The sequence below is a fragment of the Lissotriton helveticus genome, chromosome 3_1 (genome assembly GCF_964261635.1).
Source record: "Lissotriton helveticus chromosome 3_1, aLisHel1.1, whole genome shotgun sequence".
In the NCBI taxonomy this organism is placed as follows: domain Eukaryota; kingdom Metazoa; phylum Chordata; class Amphibia; order Caudata; family Salamandridae; genus Lissotriton; species Lissotriton helveticus.
This window is the reverse complement of record NC_136061.1, coordinates 418,160,460-418,177,540: the sequence shown is the minus strand read 5'-3', so window position 1 is coordinate 418,177,540 and position 17,081 is coordinate 418,160,460. Positions and strand designations below refer to the sequence as shown.

General features: G+C 50.7%; 1 protein-coding gene across 3 annotated transcripts in view; it reads right to left on the bottom strand.

Annotated features, from left to right (window-relative positions):
• The window catches only part of CARF (calcium responsive transcription factor), a 434,709-nt gene that overhangs the window by 286,547 nt on the left and 131,081 nt on the right, over window positions 1-17,081 (bottom strand). For all 3 annotated transcript variants that reach the window (XM_078680246.1, XM_078680247.1, XM_078680245.1), the window contains exon 5: window positions 607-736. In XM_078680246.1, coding sequence (XP_078536372.1) covers window positions 607-736 — 130 coding nt within the window. The remainder of the gene's footprint in view (window positions 1-606; window positions 737-17,081) is intronic.

Here is a 17,081-nt window from a genome sequence, read left to right as displayed (position 1 = left end):
CAAGAGTCTGCTCTACCTCAACCATTATCTTGGCCTCACCCCCTTCAACCCTCTTTAACGTGGCAATGACACTGCATGTGTTTGCATGGCCAGTAATAAGAGAGGAATGACTTTTATCTGGTTACCCATAGGCAGTAGAGTGACTCATGAACTCTCACTCGGAGAGTGACTGCCTTGGTATCGCAAAATGTGGCTGATATTGTAGGATGTCTATTGCCCATAGTCTTTAAAATAAAGTATACATGTTCAGCACAAGTTTGGGCTTCCTTCGATATCCTTCGATATACTGCACAACGTGTTTGTCACATGGCCTAATCTGCAATAAAAAGAGCAATAGTGATTATTTTTTGGCCCCTCCTAACTCAGCCTGGATTCAGTGAGTGTTTCCATCTCTGGAGATGGCTAAACTTGAGTCACTTTCTTTAAACATTAACATTTCTTTAAAGATAGACATTACTGTTTTTAGTGGAGGGCTTCGGTTGCTCGATTTTCATAGATAAGGGTAAAACAAATTGTTGAAAAGGTATACACAAAAGGAAAACATGAAAATCTTTGGAAGTTGCATACAAAACTATTTGGTAATTTACAACTCGTCAGTTCACTGACCTGGTGATTGTCTTGCTTGCTTGTGCAAGGGGTTCTTCTGATTTTATAATATAGCTGCTTACATTGCCTGCAATAGCTGCCATTGCTACTGTATGAAGGTTTCTGTCGCTTTCGTTCCCTTCGGAATGTTCTAAATAATGTCAGAAAAATCAGTATTACATAGAACACACTTTACATTCAGACCAATTTTGCACATAATTATGTGTTCCGCCTATCTGCAAACACAGTGCCCTATTATCAACAGTCAAAAGATGGATACTTTTTGAAAATATCATATTGACCCATAATCCATCAATTACAACGTATTCTGCCATTTTCAGGAAAACAAAATGATCAAAACATACAAGCATGGAAAATGTGATGCTCTTCCTTACAATATGTATAAGCGTTCTTCCAACCAATGACCTACTTACTGCAGTATTGCAACACAGAAAAGATTATACTCTCTCTACTAACTGGTAATTTTCCTAATGTCGCCATCTACAGATTAGGTGGAGGTTGAAGCTAATGATTTTTTACCGGTTTAGGCACATCACAGGATTTATTTTCAGTCAATCATTTTCACAGTTACCAAGATGTAACAAATAAGAAAACTGAAAAACATCTGATATTTTCTTACCCTTTACAAATACAAAATATCAATTCTACCATTGGAATTTATATTCCAATGGTAAAATTGACATTTTGTATTAGTAAAGGGTAAGCAAATATCATTGTAATTCAAATGGTACTGGTCTTACATCCTGCGTGGGTTCGTAGATTTCTTGAACCGTCTTATAAAAGCTTAAAAGAGATTGTACAACAAGAAAAGCTGAATGACAAAATCAAATGAAACACATTTAGCATCAATAAGTCTTGGAATGAGAACAATGAAAAATGTACACCTCTGCACATTCAGATCTTAGATACACTCTAATGCAAGCTCCCCCAAGTAGTTTGTCAATATGGTTTGTCTATATGCCTCAACACAGCTCTGGAACTTCAGTTGGCTTAATTTCTGAGTCTCAATAGTCTTTCAACATGGGCCTGTGGTGAGAGTTACATCTACAGAAGTAACCACTTGTCCAGAAGGAACTTGGCTGAACCCATGAGTTCATGTCTCGCTGATCTGTCTTCCTCGGCACAAAATGGTTTACAAATACGTCATCGTAAAAGGGTAATAGCTAATTCATCAACCTCAACCTCCACCAAATTGTACCCATGAGAAACAATATGCTTACAATATGAACAGAGTGATTCAGGGATCGAAGACATCAGTACAGTTTGAGAACAGTCTTCCGCTCTTTATTGTGGGTAGAATCACATACACACATAATCTTGCATGGCACTGAGGCACAGTGAAAAGATTTTTGGAAGAGTCAGTAGGAAACAAACGAAGGGTAACCGGGATCTGAATGGAGATGCCATCGAAACAGTGCCTTTTAGGGATTCTTCCAACACCCGTAATTAAGGAGACATAGGAGGCCTGTTCATGACTCTCTTAAGAACATTTATGTATCATCTTGAAAAACACAGATGGCATGAATAAGATCCTCGTGACCAAGCGGGCACGTTCAGAGAATGAGAGCAAAAACAACCACGACCTTCTGGTTTTGAAATAAGGCCAGGATGTGTAGAAGAAGGGTCAAAGGATGTAAAGCCAGAAGCGATTCTTCCAAAATATGGATGCCACAATGAGAAAGCATCTAGGGCAGCTAATTAACAATTCAATATTCTAGAGGATCAATACAATTCACAGCTAAAGTTCAGGAAAATGTGATTTCCCAAAGAGACAATTTGAGGATTCTTCCAATTCCAGTATGTAGGCAGAACACAATTGCAGTTCCGCCTGGAGGCAAGCATGTCTATGCCAGATATATACAAACGGGAGGCAATCTGGAAGGTTAGAGTATTGTTCCGCTCCAACTCATTTCGACTTTGGGCCTTTCTACTGAGAAAACCCACTTGGTCGATGGGTAATCCATTGTAACATTGTACTAGGCAAGGCCTTTGGCCATGGCACGGAGGCCATCTGAATGCAAGTGCTTGTTTATATAAAGCACTGCAGTTGGATTGTCGGTCACAATAAGCACCCTTGTTCCTTTGGTTCTTTAAACAAGCATTTACAATGCAATAGGTCTCGTAGTGACATGTTTAAAGCTATAAGCATTGTAAATTACATTGTTTTTTAGATTGTTTTTATTTTCTAAAAAGTATACAGTATATTTTATTAACTATGCACCATTAGACTGGAGATGAATTGGTGAGGAAAAAAAAGTTAAAGCAACAGGAAATCTCATCTATATCACACTGATAAAACAAAGTGGATTACATGAATTTGTGATTGTTTCACTTATTTGAGAGGGGTCAGTGTTTTATTGACAAATTACGTGACACTGCGTATAAATTGCTAAATTATTAGGTGTGTTTGCTTAGAATCTTTTAATTTAAATAGCTGGTGTTTCCTCTGCTTAAACTAGTATAGTCATAGATTGTGAGAAGAAATATCTGGAAAATAGATATTACCTTTTGTGAATTATGTGGTATTTTATGTGAATTCTATTTTTCCTGCAACGCAAAGAAAGATTAGTCAAAACATAACATGTTCCTTTAAAGGCAATGGACAGCTTACACATTTGGGAGGTTCATAGTAGGACACAGGTTGTCTATGTATGCGATGCCCACATGTACAGAGGGAATTTGCACATTCAGGACATTTTTGAGTATCAACAATGGTAATGCAAGAGCAAAATGAATACTTGACAGATGATAGTAGTGTCTTTATATAATCATGTCCAGCCCCCAGCTCGACCCCCTTGCCCCGCCCTATAAGTTAATTTGAGTGGTACCTGCACTTATTTTTCTCATTTAAACGCTGCACGCAGGGCTTTAAGTGGGACGAGTCTTGCGGTGCTGAGTGAAAAGCAGGCGCTGAGACAGGTCGCTATTGGGCTCTTGATTTTTGCCCTCACCATCAGGACGAAAAAAAGAATGTTAACCCTGCAGCACTGCCACCCTTCACTGCCTGTGATGCAACTTCAAAGAGACTCGTTGTAGTACTGTCACTGTCTCACCATTTCAGAACTGATGCATTTTCAATGCGCTATGCTACGAAGTCATGGCTGTTGCTTATTTATGTTATGCAACTAACAACCATTAACAAAACCAATAGTACCTGAGTGTTGCAAGTGTAAAGTTACTTGCTGTATTATATATCTAGATGTAATGACCGAAGCAGCAAAATACCAGTCGGGCGGCACACTACGCTAAGTATGGATTTTCAGTGCTTTTAAGCAACGCCCTTAATTACATATCTCATGTCCCTATGAGAGGTCCTACAGTTTTTTTCATCCCACTTCAAGCCCTGACTGCATGTAACCTCTAATTGCATCTACATTATTAAAGCTCGACTAATGCTTATTTTCCAGACGTATTCTGTAGCGTTGTACCGAGAAATACAGTCTGTTCACAAAAGACTTTGCCATTGAAGATGTTATTTTACGAGTAAGGATAATATGTTCAAGCTATCAAAGATGTCACGTGACCTCGTGCCATTCGAAAGAAGAATACAGAATCCCTTTTGCATTCTGGTACTGGTAGTTTTACTTTTCAGGCTTTATAAAACCATTCCCTACTACTGTTATTTGCATTTCTGTACGTGTACAGCCTTCGAACGCGCTTGGCAGGCAACCAAAAAAACAATTACACCGTTTTCAAATTATAACGTGGCACATTATAAATTAACTTAGCACTATAAAGTTGCCCCCGGGCTGAACATTGGCGCTACGGAAAACTATACTACGATGTTGCAGAGTATGACCTCTCTCATGTCCGAAACGTCTCCAATAACTTAAAACAGAAAAAGTGTCCTGGCGGGGGGCGTGTGGAGGAGGGCAGGAAGGAATAGTGGGACAGTTACCATATGGAGCACTTTGAACATTGCCTGCACAGTCCGGAGGGAACCCCGGTCCATGGTACCGGAGTCCTGGTTCACCCTCCCGGTGCTGGCACTAGTCCGGACAACGTGCACACTCATGGCTGGTCCTGGGGTGTCCGGGGGCTGCAGCAGCCTGCCCGGTCACTACAGCTACCTTCTCTCTCACTACAACTGCTGCCGACCCCCTTCGGCACCTTCTCCCACACCCTCACTTGAGCATTCACTCAAGCCCTGTGCACCCTCTCTCGACACATAGGCAAGCCCCTTATTTTCCCGACCCTCTCAACCGGTCCTCTCTTCCTCTGCCACTCTGCTGGTACCCAACAGCCCACTTTCGCTTTTATTGATCTCCGTCTCGGCCCTCCACTTCCTTAGCACTCGGCTGGTAGCATCACTCCACCCATTTGCCTAAGCCATATATCCCCTTTTTCTCAGTGCTGTGCAGCACCCGTACTCTTTAACGTGCCTCCAGATGGAATGCACACGTCGGGGGTACTTGGGACTTCAAGTCCTGCTCATTGGCCGTTCCTCACGGCGGAAGAATTACGGGCTACACACTTCTTTACCCCCCCACTGAGCAGTTGCTCATCAGACAGTACAACAACCTACCCTGGAGACAAACCTCAATCAGTGCTTATATGATGCCGTTCTTGTGCCCTTAGTCAGTCCTGGACTCCAGGCCTCAGACCCACTTTACTCTGTTTCCCATAGCACAGATGTTCATTAGGCAGCGCACAGCTGCGGTTGCCCGCGTCTCCCACTACTTATTTACTGTATCTGCATCAGTTCAATGGTACTCAACAGGCTGGATCACCACAGCCCCACGGTGCACAGGACACAGTTGAGTGCATTCATGCAGGGGCGTGACAAATGATGACCTGGTAACCGGGCGCAGCTGTGCTACATCGTGGGAATTCTCGGGCAGCCACACGCTACCACAAACGGATTAAGATCCCCCCGGGCAGCTCAGTAGTATAGCAGCATCACTCACCATGAGTGCGCGGATGCCTCCGCAGTGCCGCGGCTGAGGCTCCCACATCCGAGGCGCCTTCACCTTTGCTCCGCTTTCCCATTCACTGCGGGGGCACGCTGGTTGTGTGCGCGGCCGGTTGCCTCCACACTCCGAAGTACGTCACTGCATATTGCGGGAGATAAGCGGCACCGTGGCGAGTTGTGAGCAGCGCATTAAGCAAAGCAACATGGACAAAGTTGGTAACAGACTTTAAAAGGCTGATGCAGGCGAGAACTAGAAGTAAGCAAACAGAAACTGCAGCCGAAGGAGTATTTGCTGCATTAGAGCTGGATGGAAAACGAAGACACCGTGGAGCAGGGGAAAGTGAAAGTGCGCAATACGCGGGTTGTAGCACGCCGTGAGCGTGCACACCGGTGTGGCCTGCGGCTTGTGCCCAGTTGCGGCGCGTACAACTCGGTGAAGCAGGCGCTGCTGCAGTTCAGCAGGGGAGAGCGGTTGCCGCGGTCCAAGATGACCAGCGGGCCTTTTCGAAAGGACATGCCGGCCCAGCCCAGAGGAGCCACAGCACCCGCATCTTGTGCATCATTCTACCGGTAACAGCGCTACAGGGCCGGTAGGAGACAAGCCATAGAGAAGGCAGAGGGAGGGAAAGCACGCCATGCTTGTTGTTGAGGGAGACAAGTACGCGTGTAGGGGCGGGCAGGGGGGGGGGGGGTGTGGGTGTTTTTTTTTTTTAGCAGAGTGTGTGGTACTGCATGCAGCTGAGAGACTTTTGTAATGGTTGGTGAATTTAGAAACGTACTGTTATATATGAGGCAATCTTTACACAGCACGACAACAGTTCACAGTCACAATGGAGCGCATGTTCAAGCGCGCGCCCGATCCGATCCGGCCTGCAGCCTGAGCGTGCCCATCTCCTGTCTCCCTTGAGAGCCCTTGAAAGCATAGTCGACGACTATAGGTCTCGCAGCTACAGCGCTTCGTCGCAGGTGCGAGACCTAAAAACAGTAGGAAGTCTTTAAGGTCAAATATATCGCCTTTGCCTACAAAACTATGCTAAACAATCGTAAAGTCATATCCATGACTACCAAAAGATAGTGTAATGCAATATTTAGATTGAGTTCTATAATGGCTAATTAACAATAACAATAGGGTAGACAGTATTCTGAGAAGACAAGAGGTTGTCAATCTTCCAATGGAGCAGCATAGGTCCTCATACATAATATGAGGTGACAGAATTTGGAGCATTGAGAGGTTAAACAGGCATTCAACCAACTGATTGGCCTCTTGAGGCCACAAAAGAGGGTCGGATTCACCTCTTGTGAAAAACGGACCCAAGCTGGCTGGAGGCCTGGCGCCTGATGTGTGATGATGCAAGAGGTAGCAGAGTCCTGTAAATCTTCAGGCAGATGAAAGGGACTAATGTACACAGGAGATTATGGGCACTGATACACCAAGAATATCCATGGCATGGTAGGACAGCTGCAACAAAAATGGGGTTGAACCCTCTGAATGGGCAAAGCCCTCTCTGGGGGAGGTTAATGCATCCCAATAGTGTCCATAATGTCTAGTATGAATAATGGGCGTTGTAATCACATGATGGTATTTCCCTTTCCCCTCTCCCCCTCCCTTCTTACCTATTTGGAATGTTCCCAAGATAACTGTCATTCCTGAAGATTCTAAAAAGCGGTTGAGGTTGACAGCTGAATGGAATGTGATGGTGTACGTACTGTTTCAATAAACCCTGTTGATAAGTATCCTGATTTATGGATTTCTCACTTTGTAACAATGTGTCAGACTTGTTGTCTTAAAAACCCAGTTCCAAAGTCTCCTAAGAGGCGGAAAACCTGACCAGTCAGTCACCAGGAAGTAGTGCATGTGGACCTCCTGCTCATGATGAAAAATGTAACCACAGTTATTGACTTGGTGAAGATGCAGGGAGCAAAGTTAAAAAGAGGTGTTTTGAGGTATAAGGGAAGGGGTTGGGGGACGTTGGGGAATATTTGTTTTATGTTTGCACTATGTTTTTGGCACACATGTTCATTATTTGCACACTGGCTTAGGGGTGTCCCACACTTCGAGGTCCAGAGACCCTGCGATGCACATCTTATGGACAGGGCGCAACTCCGCGCGGGTGACCTTTGAATAGTGAGCAGGAATGTCAAAGAGGCTCTGGATAAGGTTAAGAGAGGGGCTATACTCCAAGAGGCCGAGCGGTATCGAGCAGATGTTCTGAGCTCCAAGAGACGCATTTAATGGGTCCTAAAGCACTGTGTCTTCTCCGCTATGGCTTTGTCCAGGTGTTTCATTCTAGCTTCACCGGGGAATCGTGATTTTGCCGCATCGTAGAGTCCCATACAAACACGTTAAGACACGGACGGATCCACAGAGGAGATACATATTTCTTGAGGGTACCATATACGAGGAACAAGTGGTATTAGGTTTTGTGTATGCCCCCCTACCTCTACAATGGGCTTTGGTAGAGCGTCTCACGACTCTGTGGGCTGACATGCCGGAGGGGTTGGCAATAATAGGGGGAGATTATAACAACGTAATGTAAGTAAGTAAGTAAGTAAGTAAAGTGATACTTGTATAGCGCACTACTCACCCGCAAGGGTCTCAAGGCGCTTGTACGAATACCGCTGTGGAACCCATCCTGGCTTTCCCTGTGAGGTGGCCACTCCTGGGCACCCCCAAGGTGGAGGCCAGGCATCCTTAGCGTTGTGGGGGCCGTTGTGGAGATTAAGCAAGCTATTGCCCAGAGTTGCAGAGTGGGACTCCATGATTGGAATAGGCACCGAGGCGAGAATTATCAGGTCTGTGGAATTTTTGAGCTCAAGACCCGCCGAGGCGGGGAATTGAACCCTGGTCCCGGGCTAGACCTCTGCATCAGGGTCTGCCGCTCTAACCATTGAGCCACACTTCTCCACTCGGCGGTAGACAGATGGAGATCAGGGGGATATGGCGCTGTTCACCACAGTACTAAACTGAGCTCCTTAGTGACGGGATTGGGATAGGTGGATGTTTGGAGGAGGTTGCATGGAACAGAATTAGGCTACACATATTTTTCGACCGCTCATGACTCGTACTCCCGTCATGATTATTTCTTTGTGCCACTAAGAGCAGTCGGAAGGGTGAGGGCAGTAGAGATTCTCCCAAGGGACCTATCCAACCACCCTCCATTGGTCCTGATGGTGCAGCTGGGTCCTGAGAGACTCCCCCCTTTCGTTGGTGTCTCTCCCCATGGCACCTCCAGGACAAGAAATATCGGGAACACATGGGGCAGGCAGTTGAACAATATCTAGACACAAATGTGGGGACGGCTGCAGAGGCCGCAACATTGTGGGAGGCAAGAAACCCACTCTGCGGAGAGTGGACATCTCCTTTTGCGTGGCAGCATGTCGCACCCGGCGGGAGGCTCTGCTGCAACAGCTGGTGCTGGCGCAACAAACCTATTCAGATACCCTGATGGATGAGGCCTGCCTGGCGTGGCTGGCGCCCCGAAGCAGAATTTACCAATGGGGTGACAAGTCCAGTATATTACTGCATAGACTATGCCAGGGGACCTTGCAGCCCCAGGTTCTCCCAGGTATACCAAGTCGTGATGGATGGGTTCTGAGTGACCCCTCCCTTATAGCTGAGAGTTTTGCACAGTACTTTGCAGAACTATACACCCCTAGAGAGCTCCTGCGGGAAGATGGGATCCATCGATTTATAGATGATCTACCGTCTGCACCCTTTCTGATGACGCACGAGCAGACTTGGAACTGCCTTTTACTGCGGAGGAGATCTGCACAGCATTGGGAGATTTGAATTCAGGAAAAGCGCCTGGCCCGAATGGGTTCCCATGCAAATTCTTTAAGAAATACAACCCCCCGATAGGGTCGCACTACCTCCAACCTATCGAAGAAGCTAGAGATCGGAGATGTCTGCCACAGAACTGGAGGCATGCGGAGGTGGTCATCTTTAACAAGCCAGGCCGGCCTCCGGACCACCAAGCCTCCTATCACCCCTTTTCTCCAATCTCACATAACTACGTTGATTCATCCAGATCAGGTGGGCTTTATGGGGGGCGTGGTCTGGGCGCCAATGGCGGAGGTCGCTTGAGCGCTCGGCTCCGCAATCGAGCTGCCATTCATCCTGATCCCTGGGCGATACGGGCACCCCGACCCCCAGATCGTGGAGTGCAGTGGGGGCTGACCCGGTGGGCGACCCTGGAGACCTGCAGCGAAGCGCGATCGAGGTGACCGGGAGTTACGGAGCGAGCGGCGCCGAGCTTAAGATGGCGCCCGCTTTGTCTCTGCGGTCCTGAGACGACCCGCGTCCCCGGGGGACCGACGACTTCGGCGACGCCTTCTCCCATTTCCCTTCATGAAGGTGGAACACTGATGCTGACTACCTGAGGGGCTGTTGACACCTCCGCACTTTCCAAGCGGTGTCCATTGAGACCGCCGCTCGACCGGACCCTGGCCACGCAGTGGAGCCGCGAAGAGAGGGGGAGCTGCCCGACGCCCCGTCCCACTCGGGACGACACCGGCCTCCGACGTCTTGGTCTTTGGGATCGGCGGCACACGGGCCCACCTCGGCCACGCAGGAAGAGGCCCGCATGCTGGAGGGCTGAGAAAGGGACTAGACGGAGATCGGCCTAGCCGCAGTTTCCACGCAGACCGATAATGGCAATTGGTGAGGCCTGCCATTGATGATAGAGGTGACGGTGGCACGAGGAGACCAAGGCCCCCGCGGCGCACTACTGACTGGTGGAGCCCCTGCTCCCCCCCTCCGCCCTCTTGCTCCCAGGGGGAGCGCTGCTGATCTCCGCCTGGCCCATTGCTGCTGAGGCCTGACGAGGGGTACGATTTGTGGGTGCCTGTGCCACGTGGCGTATGTGACGGGCGCCATTGCTGCCTGACCCCGGCGACCTCGCCGTACCCGCACAGACCCACTAACAGTGACCCTCGTACTCCTATACTAGCTACGGTTGGAGAGATCCGCTTGGGTGAGCACCCAGTTCTGGGTGCCTGGCTGGCGGACAGTCGTGTTCTTTCCTGCTGCCACGCCGGAAATTGTTCGGTGATCCGCAGTGATACGGAGCCTTCGACGGGGGTTGAGGGCGCTTCGGCTGGTTCGCCCCTGGCTGGACGATCACCGGGTCCATCGCTGGAGACCACGGCCATCATGGGTAAGCCGAGGGGCGCTAAGGGCGGCACCCAGGCCACCTCGGATGTGGAGGCACCTGATAACGAGGATCGATTGGACCCGGAGACGTCGGGGAGTCCACACCTCCAGCAACAACTTGACAGGATCCTGGCAGCGATAACTGAAACGCGGTCGACCCTTCAACAGGACATTGCCCAAGTCGCGACGGGCCTGGGTTTGCTCAGGGCGGACCACGGTAAGCTCTCGGACAGAGTCAAGGAGGTGGAGGGCTCAGTGGAAACCCTTGCACCCGTGCAAAAATCACTAGCCGCCGCCATGAAGGACGCTCTGACCCGCATTGACGCCTTGGAGAGACGAGCAGAGGACGCGGAAGGGTGCAATAGGAGGAACAACATCCGTGTGGTGGGACTGCCAGAAAAAATCGAGGATGGGGACATGGTGGCCTACTTAGAGGACTGGCTCAGGACGGTGGTGTCGCCTGAGGGGCTCTCCTCCTTTTACACCCTGGAACGAGCGCACAGGGTGCCGTCCAGAACGCCGCTACAAGGCCGACCCCCTCGTCCGGTGGTGGCGCGGCTGCTACACTTCCGCGACAGAGACTTGCTTCTCAATGCTGCCAGACTGAATGGTCCGTACCAGGTGGCAAACAGCAGGGTGAACATTTTTCCGGATTACACCTATGAGACCCAGCGGAGGCGAGCCTCCTTCTTGGCGGTCAAACGGGAACTGAGGAGTGAGAGCATCCAGTATTCTTTGCTATTTCCGGCAAGGCTCCGCATTATCCTAGATGACACGGCCAAATTCTTTGACACCCCGGATGAGGCGTGTAGCTGGCTGGAACTGTACAGGGCTGGCAAGGATGGCCCTGGGTCCTCCTTTCCGACTACCTCGGACGAGGGCCTGCGACGAAGATCTAAACGGATCCGGAATCGCCGGGGCAGACCTATCTGTCAGGCTCGCCGAGGCAGACCAATCTGTCAGGCTCGCAAGGTGGACCCATAATTGAAGATTCGGAAACTGGCGGAGGCGTAGGCCACACGGACACGGAGGACTCCGAGACTGGTAGTGTGAACCTCCCTGTGATAACCCCAGAGACGGCGTAGGGACTGCTGGATGGCAAGGGGTGACTTCGGGTGAGCCGGTTTCAACGGGGCGGGGTGGTGGTGGGAGAGGGGGTGAATCTTCGAGGGGGCCTATTGGGTAACTGGTTGTGGAGTGGGTTGGGGACAAGTCCAATCGTAGCCATCAGCACTCAGGGCTCGATCGCACTTAGGTAGCTTTGAGGTGCGGAGACCCCCTATCGACGTTCGACCCCCCCCTTTTTGTTGCCCTTAAGGCATACCTGCGGTGGCTACCGTCAGGATAGTTTTGGTGTTTTGGTGGGTGTAGTTTGGATGGGAACTAGATGGCACTATTTGGGACCTGTTCTGGGGAGGGTGGGAACGTGTTCGAGGGTTAGATTGTTGTTGTTGGGGGGGAGATACGCCATCGGTGCGGGGCATTCACTGGGTTTACCTTTACTTGAGCACGACTGGGAGGGACTTGGAGAGATACCATGGGACAATGGCTGACCTATCCACTTTGAAATGCATTACCTGGAATGTGCGCGGGCTGCATTCTATGTCCAGACGACATAAGGTCCACGCTTACCTAGTGCGTAGAGGGGTACAGATTGCGCTTTTGCAGGAAACGCACCTTACAAAGACAGAGTGGCTAGCATTGCAGAGCAGGTGGAGAGGACAATTATACAACACCACATACTCAGCTTATGCTAGGGGTGCGCTGATCTGGGTGCGGGCTGGGGTACCCCTGCAGGTGACTAAACATACTGTAGATCCAGAGGGGAGGTTCATGGCCATAGCTGGCAAACTGGGAGGAATGGATTTGAACATCTGCAGTATTTATGCGCCTAACGTGGACCAGCTGGCCTTTTTCGTGGCACTATCGGGCTCCCTAGCCCATTACCTATCGGGGCCACTCTTACTCGGTGGAGACTTCAACTCGGTGGAGGACATTGACCTTGACAGATCTCACCCTCCCCTTGCGGACTCCCCGACCTACCGGATAGCCAGGGGTAGACTGGAATGGCAGACTAAGTGGGGACTGACGGACATCTGGCGAGCCCAGCACCCGCATGCCTGAGACTACTCCCATTTCTCCGGAATGCATGAGCTACACATGGGATTAGATGGGTTCTTGGGGTCGGCGGAATTAATATCCACGGCCGCGAGATCTGAGTATTTAGCGAAGACCATCTCCGACCACAACCCTCTTCTGGCCGACTTTAGATGGCTCCCGGGTACCCCTTGCGCCCCAAATTGGAGGCTGCACCCTGAGATGCTGGAAGATCCAGTGTTTCGGAGTGAACTGGAAGATAGAATCGCCGCGTACTTCGCGGAAAACGAGGGTACGACTGGTGCCAAGGCCACGGAGTGGGACGCCTTTAAGGTGATGGTTAGGGGCTATTGTATCACGAAGAAGGTGGGGATACGACGAGTCCTTTTAGAGGACCTTGATAAAGCTGATCGGAAAATCGCGAGATGGAGCTCCTCCGTCCCGGCCGCCCGGAACTCGACACTGGACCGCGGCGGCGAAGGAGGCTGTAGCCGTTGAAGATGAACGGCTACGTAGTTTTGATTACAAGGCTGACCTGACCAGATCGCTAGCTGAGGGCGATAAATCGGGGGCGCTCCTGGCTTGGCTGGCTAACCCCGCGAGGCGCACCTCTCCCACGGTAGCTATGCGGAACGCGGAGGGAATGGAAGTCTATACCCAGCCCGAAATCCTCAGTTGTTTTCTGAGCTATTATAAAGAATTGTACCGGAGTAGGATATCACCGGACACTGCCCCCATTGATGATTTCTTACGGGATTTACCTATCCCTGCTCTGGAGCCTGAACAGGCGAAGGTATTGGGGAGGGACGTAGAGCTAGGGGAGATCCGCAGTGCCATTAAGAACATGGCACGGAACAGGACCCCGGGACTAGACGGACTTCCGGTGGAGCTTTATTCCGCCTATGTTGACCTCCTGGCTCCGCGGCTTTTGATAATCTACAGGGAGGCGAAACGCCTGGGACGCCTTCCGAGCTCAATGTGTGAGGCCCTAGTGGTCCCCCTGCTCAAACCCGATAGAGAGAGCAACGACCCGGCACCTTACAGGCCGCTCTCGATGCTCACGGTTGATTACAAGATATTAAGCAGCATCTTGGCGTCGAGATTACTAGGACACATGAGCTCTCTGGTGCATAAAGACCAGGCGGGGTTCATCCCCAAGCGCAATACTACAATGAACATTCGTTGTTTGCTCCGCCTGCTGGAGGAGGACCATGACGAGGCCCCCCAACCCATGATCCTCTAAATTGACCTGGAAAAGGCTTTCGACAGTTTAGAGTGGGGATACCTCCGCAGGGTGCTTGATTGCTTTGGGCTGGGAGAGGGTTTCCTGCGCTGGACTGCGGTGCTCTATGCCTCTGCGCTGGCTAGGGTGAGATCAAGCCCGCTGATCTCCCGAAAATACCCAGTAGAGCGTGGTACGAGGCAGGGATGCTCACTATCCCCATTGCTCTTCGCACTCGCGGTGGCACCCCTAGCGTTGTCGATTCGCACCGGGGCCTATTATAGAGGCCTGCGGACTCCATCGGGGCGGCAGTACATTTCCCTATATGCTGACGACCTGTTGCTTTTCTTAGAGGATGCTGGTGAGGCCTTGGCCGGTGCCGATGCCGTAATCACTGCTTTTGGGGTGGTGTCGGGTCTCAGGGTGAATTGGTCAAAAACCTGTTTGTTCCCGGTTCGCGGGGAAGAGCCCCAGCCCGACACTCCTAGGGCGATCAGATGGGCGCCTAGCTGCTTCAAATACTTGGGGGTCCATGTCTACCACGGCCCTGCTGACATCCTAGAGGGCAATATCTCCCGATGCGTCCGTGCACTGAAGAGTAGCATGTCCTTCTGGGCTACCCTGCCGCTGTCGGTGGCGGGACGCATAGCGCTGCTAAAGATGGTGGCGCTTCCGACTATTATATTACTTTAGGACGCTCCCGGTTTGGATCCCACCGGCCGTCTTTCGGAACTTGGGCTCACTGCTCGTGGCTTTCCTTTGGGGATCGGTCCGCCGCAGAGTTGCGCTCAAGACCCTCATGAGGCCTAAGGCGGAGGGGGGGTTAGCCGTACCTGACTTTGAAGCATATTATTTGGCCGCCCAACTACAGATCTATACCCAGGAGATAGCACGGGAGTTCCGGGGTCCGGAGGAAGAGCGGGGGCCGGGCATAGCCAGGCACGTTCTTTCCTACATTGCACTGCAACAGAGGCTGGTTCTGGGGGACCTCACGCGGGAGGAACGCACTATTAGGTTGTGCTGGAACCGGGTACAACGCAAGACGGGAATGCAGCGCCCCTACGCTCCCGAAATTCCACTGGGGATGCTCACTGCATTGCCGCATGGTGGAGACTGGTCACAACTGCGAGTTTGGGAGGACGCGGGCATACAGGTCATAGGGGACCTGTATGAGGATGGAGTGCTGCTTCCTTTCCAGGCGATTCTAGACCGCTTTGACATTCCCCGGGGCGACTTCTTACTCCATGCGGCGATAACGAGGGCGCTCCAGGCACACTGGCAGAATGGTTTTGAGGAGCCACGGACGTCAACGACATGTCAGTATGTCATGATGGCGGCGGGGACGATCAAGGCTGTAACGTGCTTGTACTCTAGGATGATCAACGAGCGGTTGCCCCCGCTGGAGACACTCAGAGCCAGATGGGAGGCAGACATAGGGAGGGACATCCCGGAGACCACGTGGGCCCAGCTGATGCGCAGGGCCTGGAAGAGGAAGCGTAACGCTCGATTCCAATTGGTCCACTTTTACATATTACACCGCGCATATCTGACTCCGGAGAAGATACAGAAGTACTTCGCTTCTGACTCTGCGGCCTGCCCTAGATGCCGGACGGTTGGGGCTGACCTAATTCACATGCTGTGGTCCTGCTCCGCTTCGGCCTCCTATTGGTCATTGATAGGGGATACCCTTAATAGGGTTACGGAGCGATCCCTACATTTTGACAGCGCAGTGGGGATCTTACACTGGTTTCCTCATACCCCCAAAAACAAAGTCACTAGTGAATTTATTGACTTGGGGCTACTCCTGGCGAAGCGAGAAAAAACCCGAAACTGGAAGGCACGAGTTGGTCCACCGAGCATTAAATGGCGCAGCGAATTTCTTAAGTGGGCTGAGGGAGAGAGCACCCTGAGATTCCAGCTAGCGAGGCGGCAGAAAATGAGAAGGCGTTAGAGTCAGCACAAGCGTGGGAGACATTGGTGCAGGCCCTGCGCGACCACAACACACTTGGCGACTCAGATAGTGATGCCGACGGGCAGCCTGCGACCCCGTAATGTAATATGCGCACTGCATCCCCGTCAGAATGCGTACAGTCTCCTCCCACACGCTCTTTGGATGACTACCTCAACACCGACGGCGGGGGAGGGAGGAGGGAGGGGGATAGAGGGAGGAGGGGGTGCTATAAGCTTCCTAATACACTGATGGCTACCGAACTTGCTGCTTGGACACTAGACCTCTGGGAGTTTTGTTGCGTTGGAGGGTGGTGGGGGGGTTCTTTTTCATTCCTTTAGAAAAGCAGAAGTGCCACTTTAATTTATGACTGGCCATAATTGGATGTCCGCAGGACCCACGTGTAACACTGGAGCGTAACTTTCCGCCCGATCCCTGGGTTGTGAGCTAAATGGCCGTGTAACAATGCTACTGCAACGTCGGCATTACCATCACCGATTGCCTTATTGTTGACCAATGTATGATTATGACTGATCCCTACAATAAAAATATATTTACAAAAAAAAAAAAATCAGGTGGGCTTTATGCCTCAGCGGGCACGCGCCATAACATCCGGCGGGCGCATAACGCAATAGCTGCCATCCAGGGAAGAGGAGTGCCGGCTGCCCCTCTACTGGCGGACATGGATAGGGTGTTTAATTCCCTCAGTTGGGTATACCTGTTTGCGCTCCTTGTTCGTCTTAATATAGGCCCTCAATTTCTGACATACCCAAAACTGCTATATACGGACCTCATGGCGTCGGTGCAGGTGGCAGGATCCGTATCCTCTAAGTTTTCCGTAGGCAGAGGCACTAGTCAGGGGTGTCCTAGGTCACCATATCTCTTTGGGCTAGCAGTGGATCCGTTAGCAGCATGGGTACGAATGGACACGCAGGTGGTGGGGTTTGAGTGGGATCATGGGCTCTCGGATCGCATTGCTTTATATGCAGACGATGTCCTCTTTTTCTTAACAGATATAAATAGGACAGGCAAAGGCTCCTCCGCATTATGCAAATTTTCGGTGAATCATCGGGACTATATACGAACCCGAGCAAATCCGCGCTGTGGGTGCTGGGGGAATGGCAGAATTGGGGTCCTGGGCCAC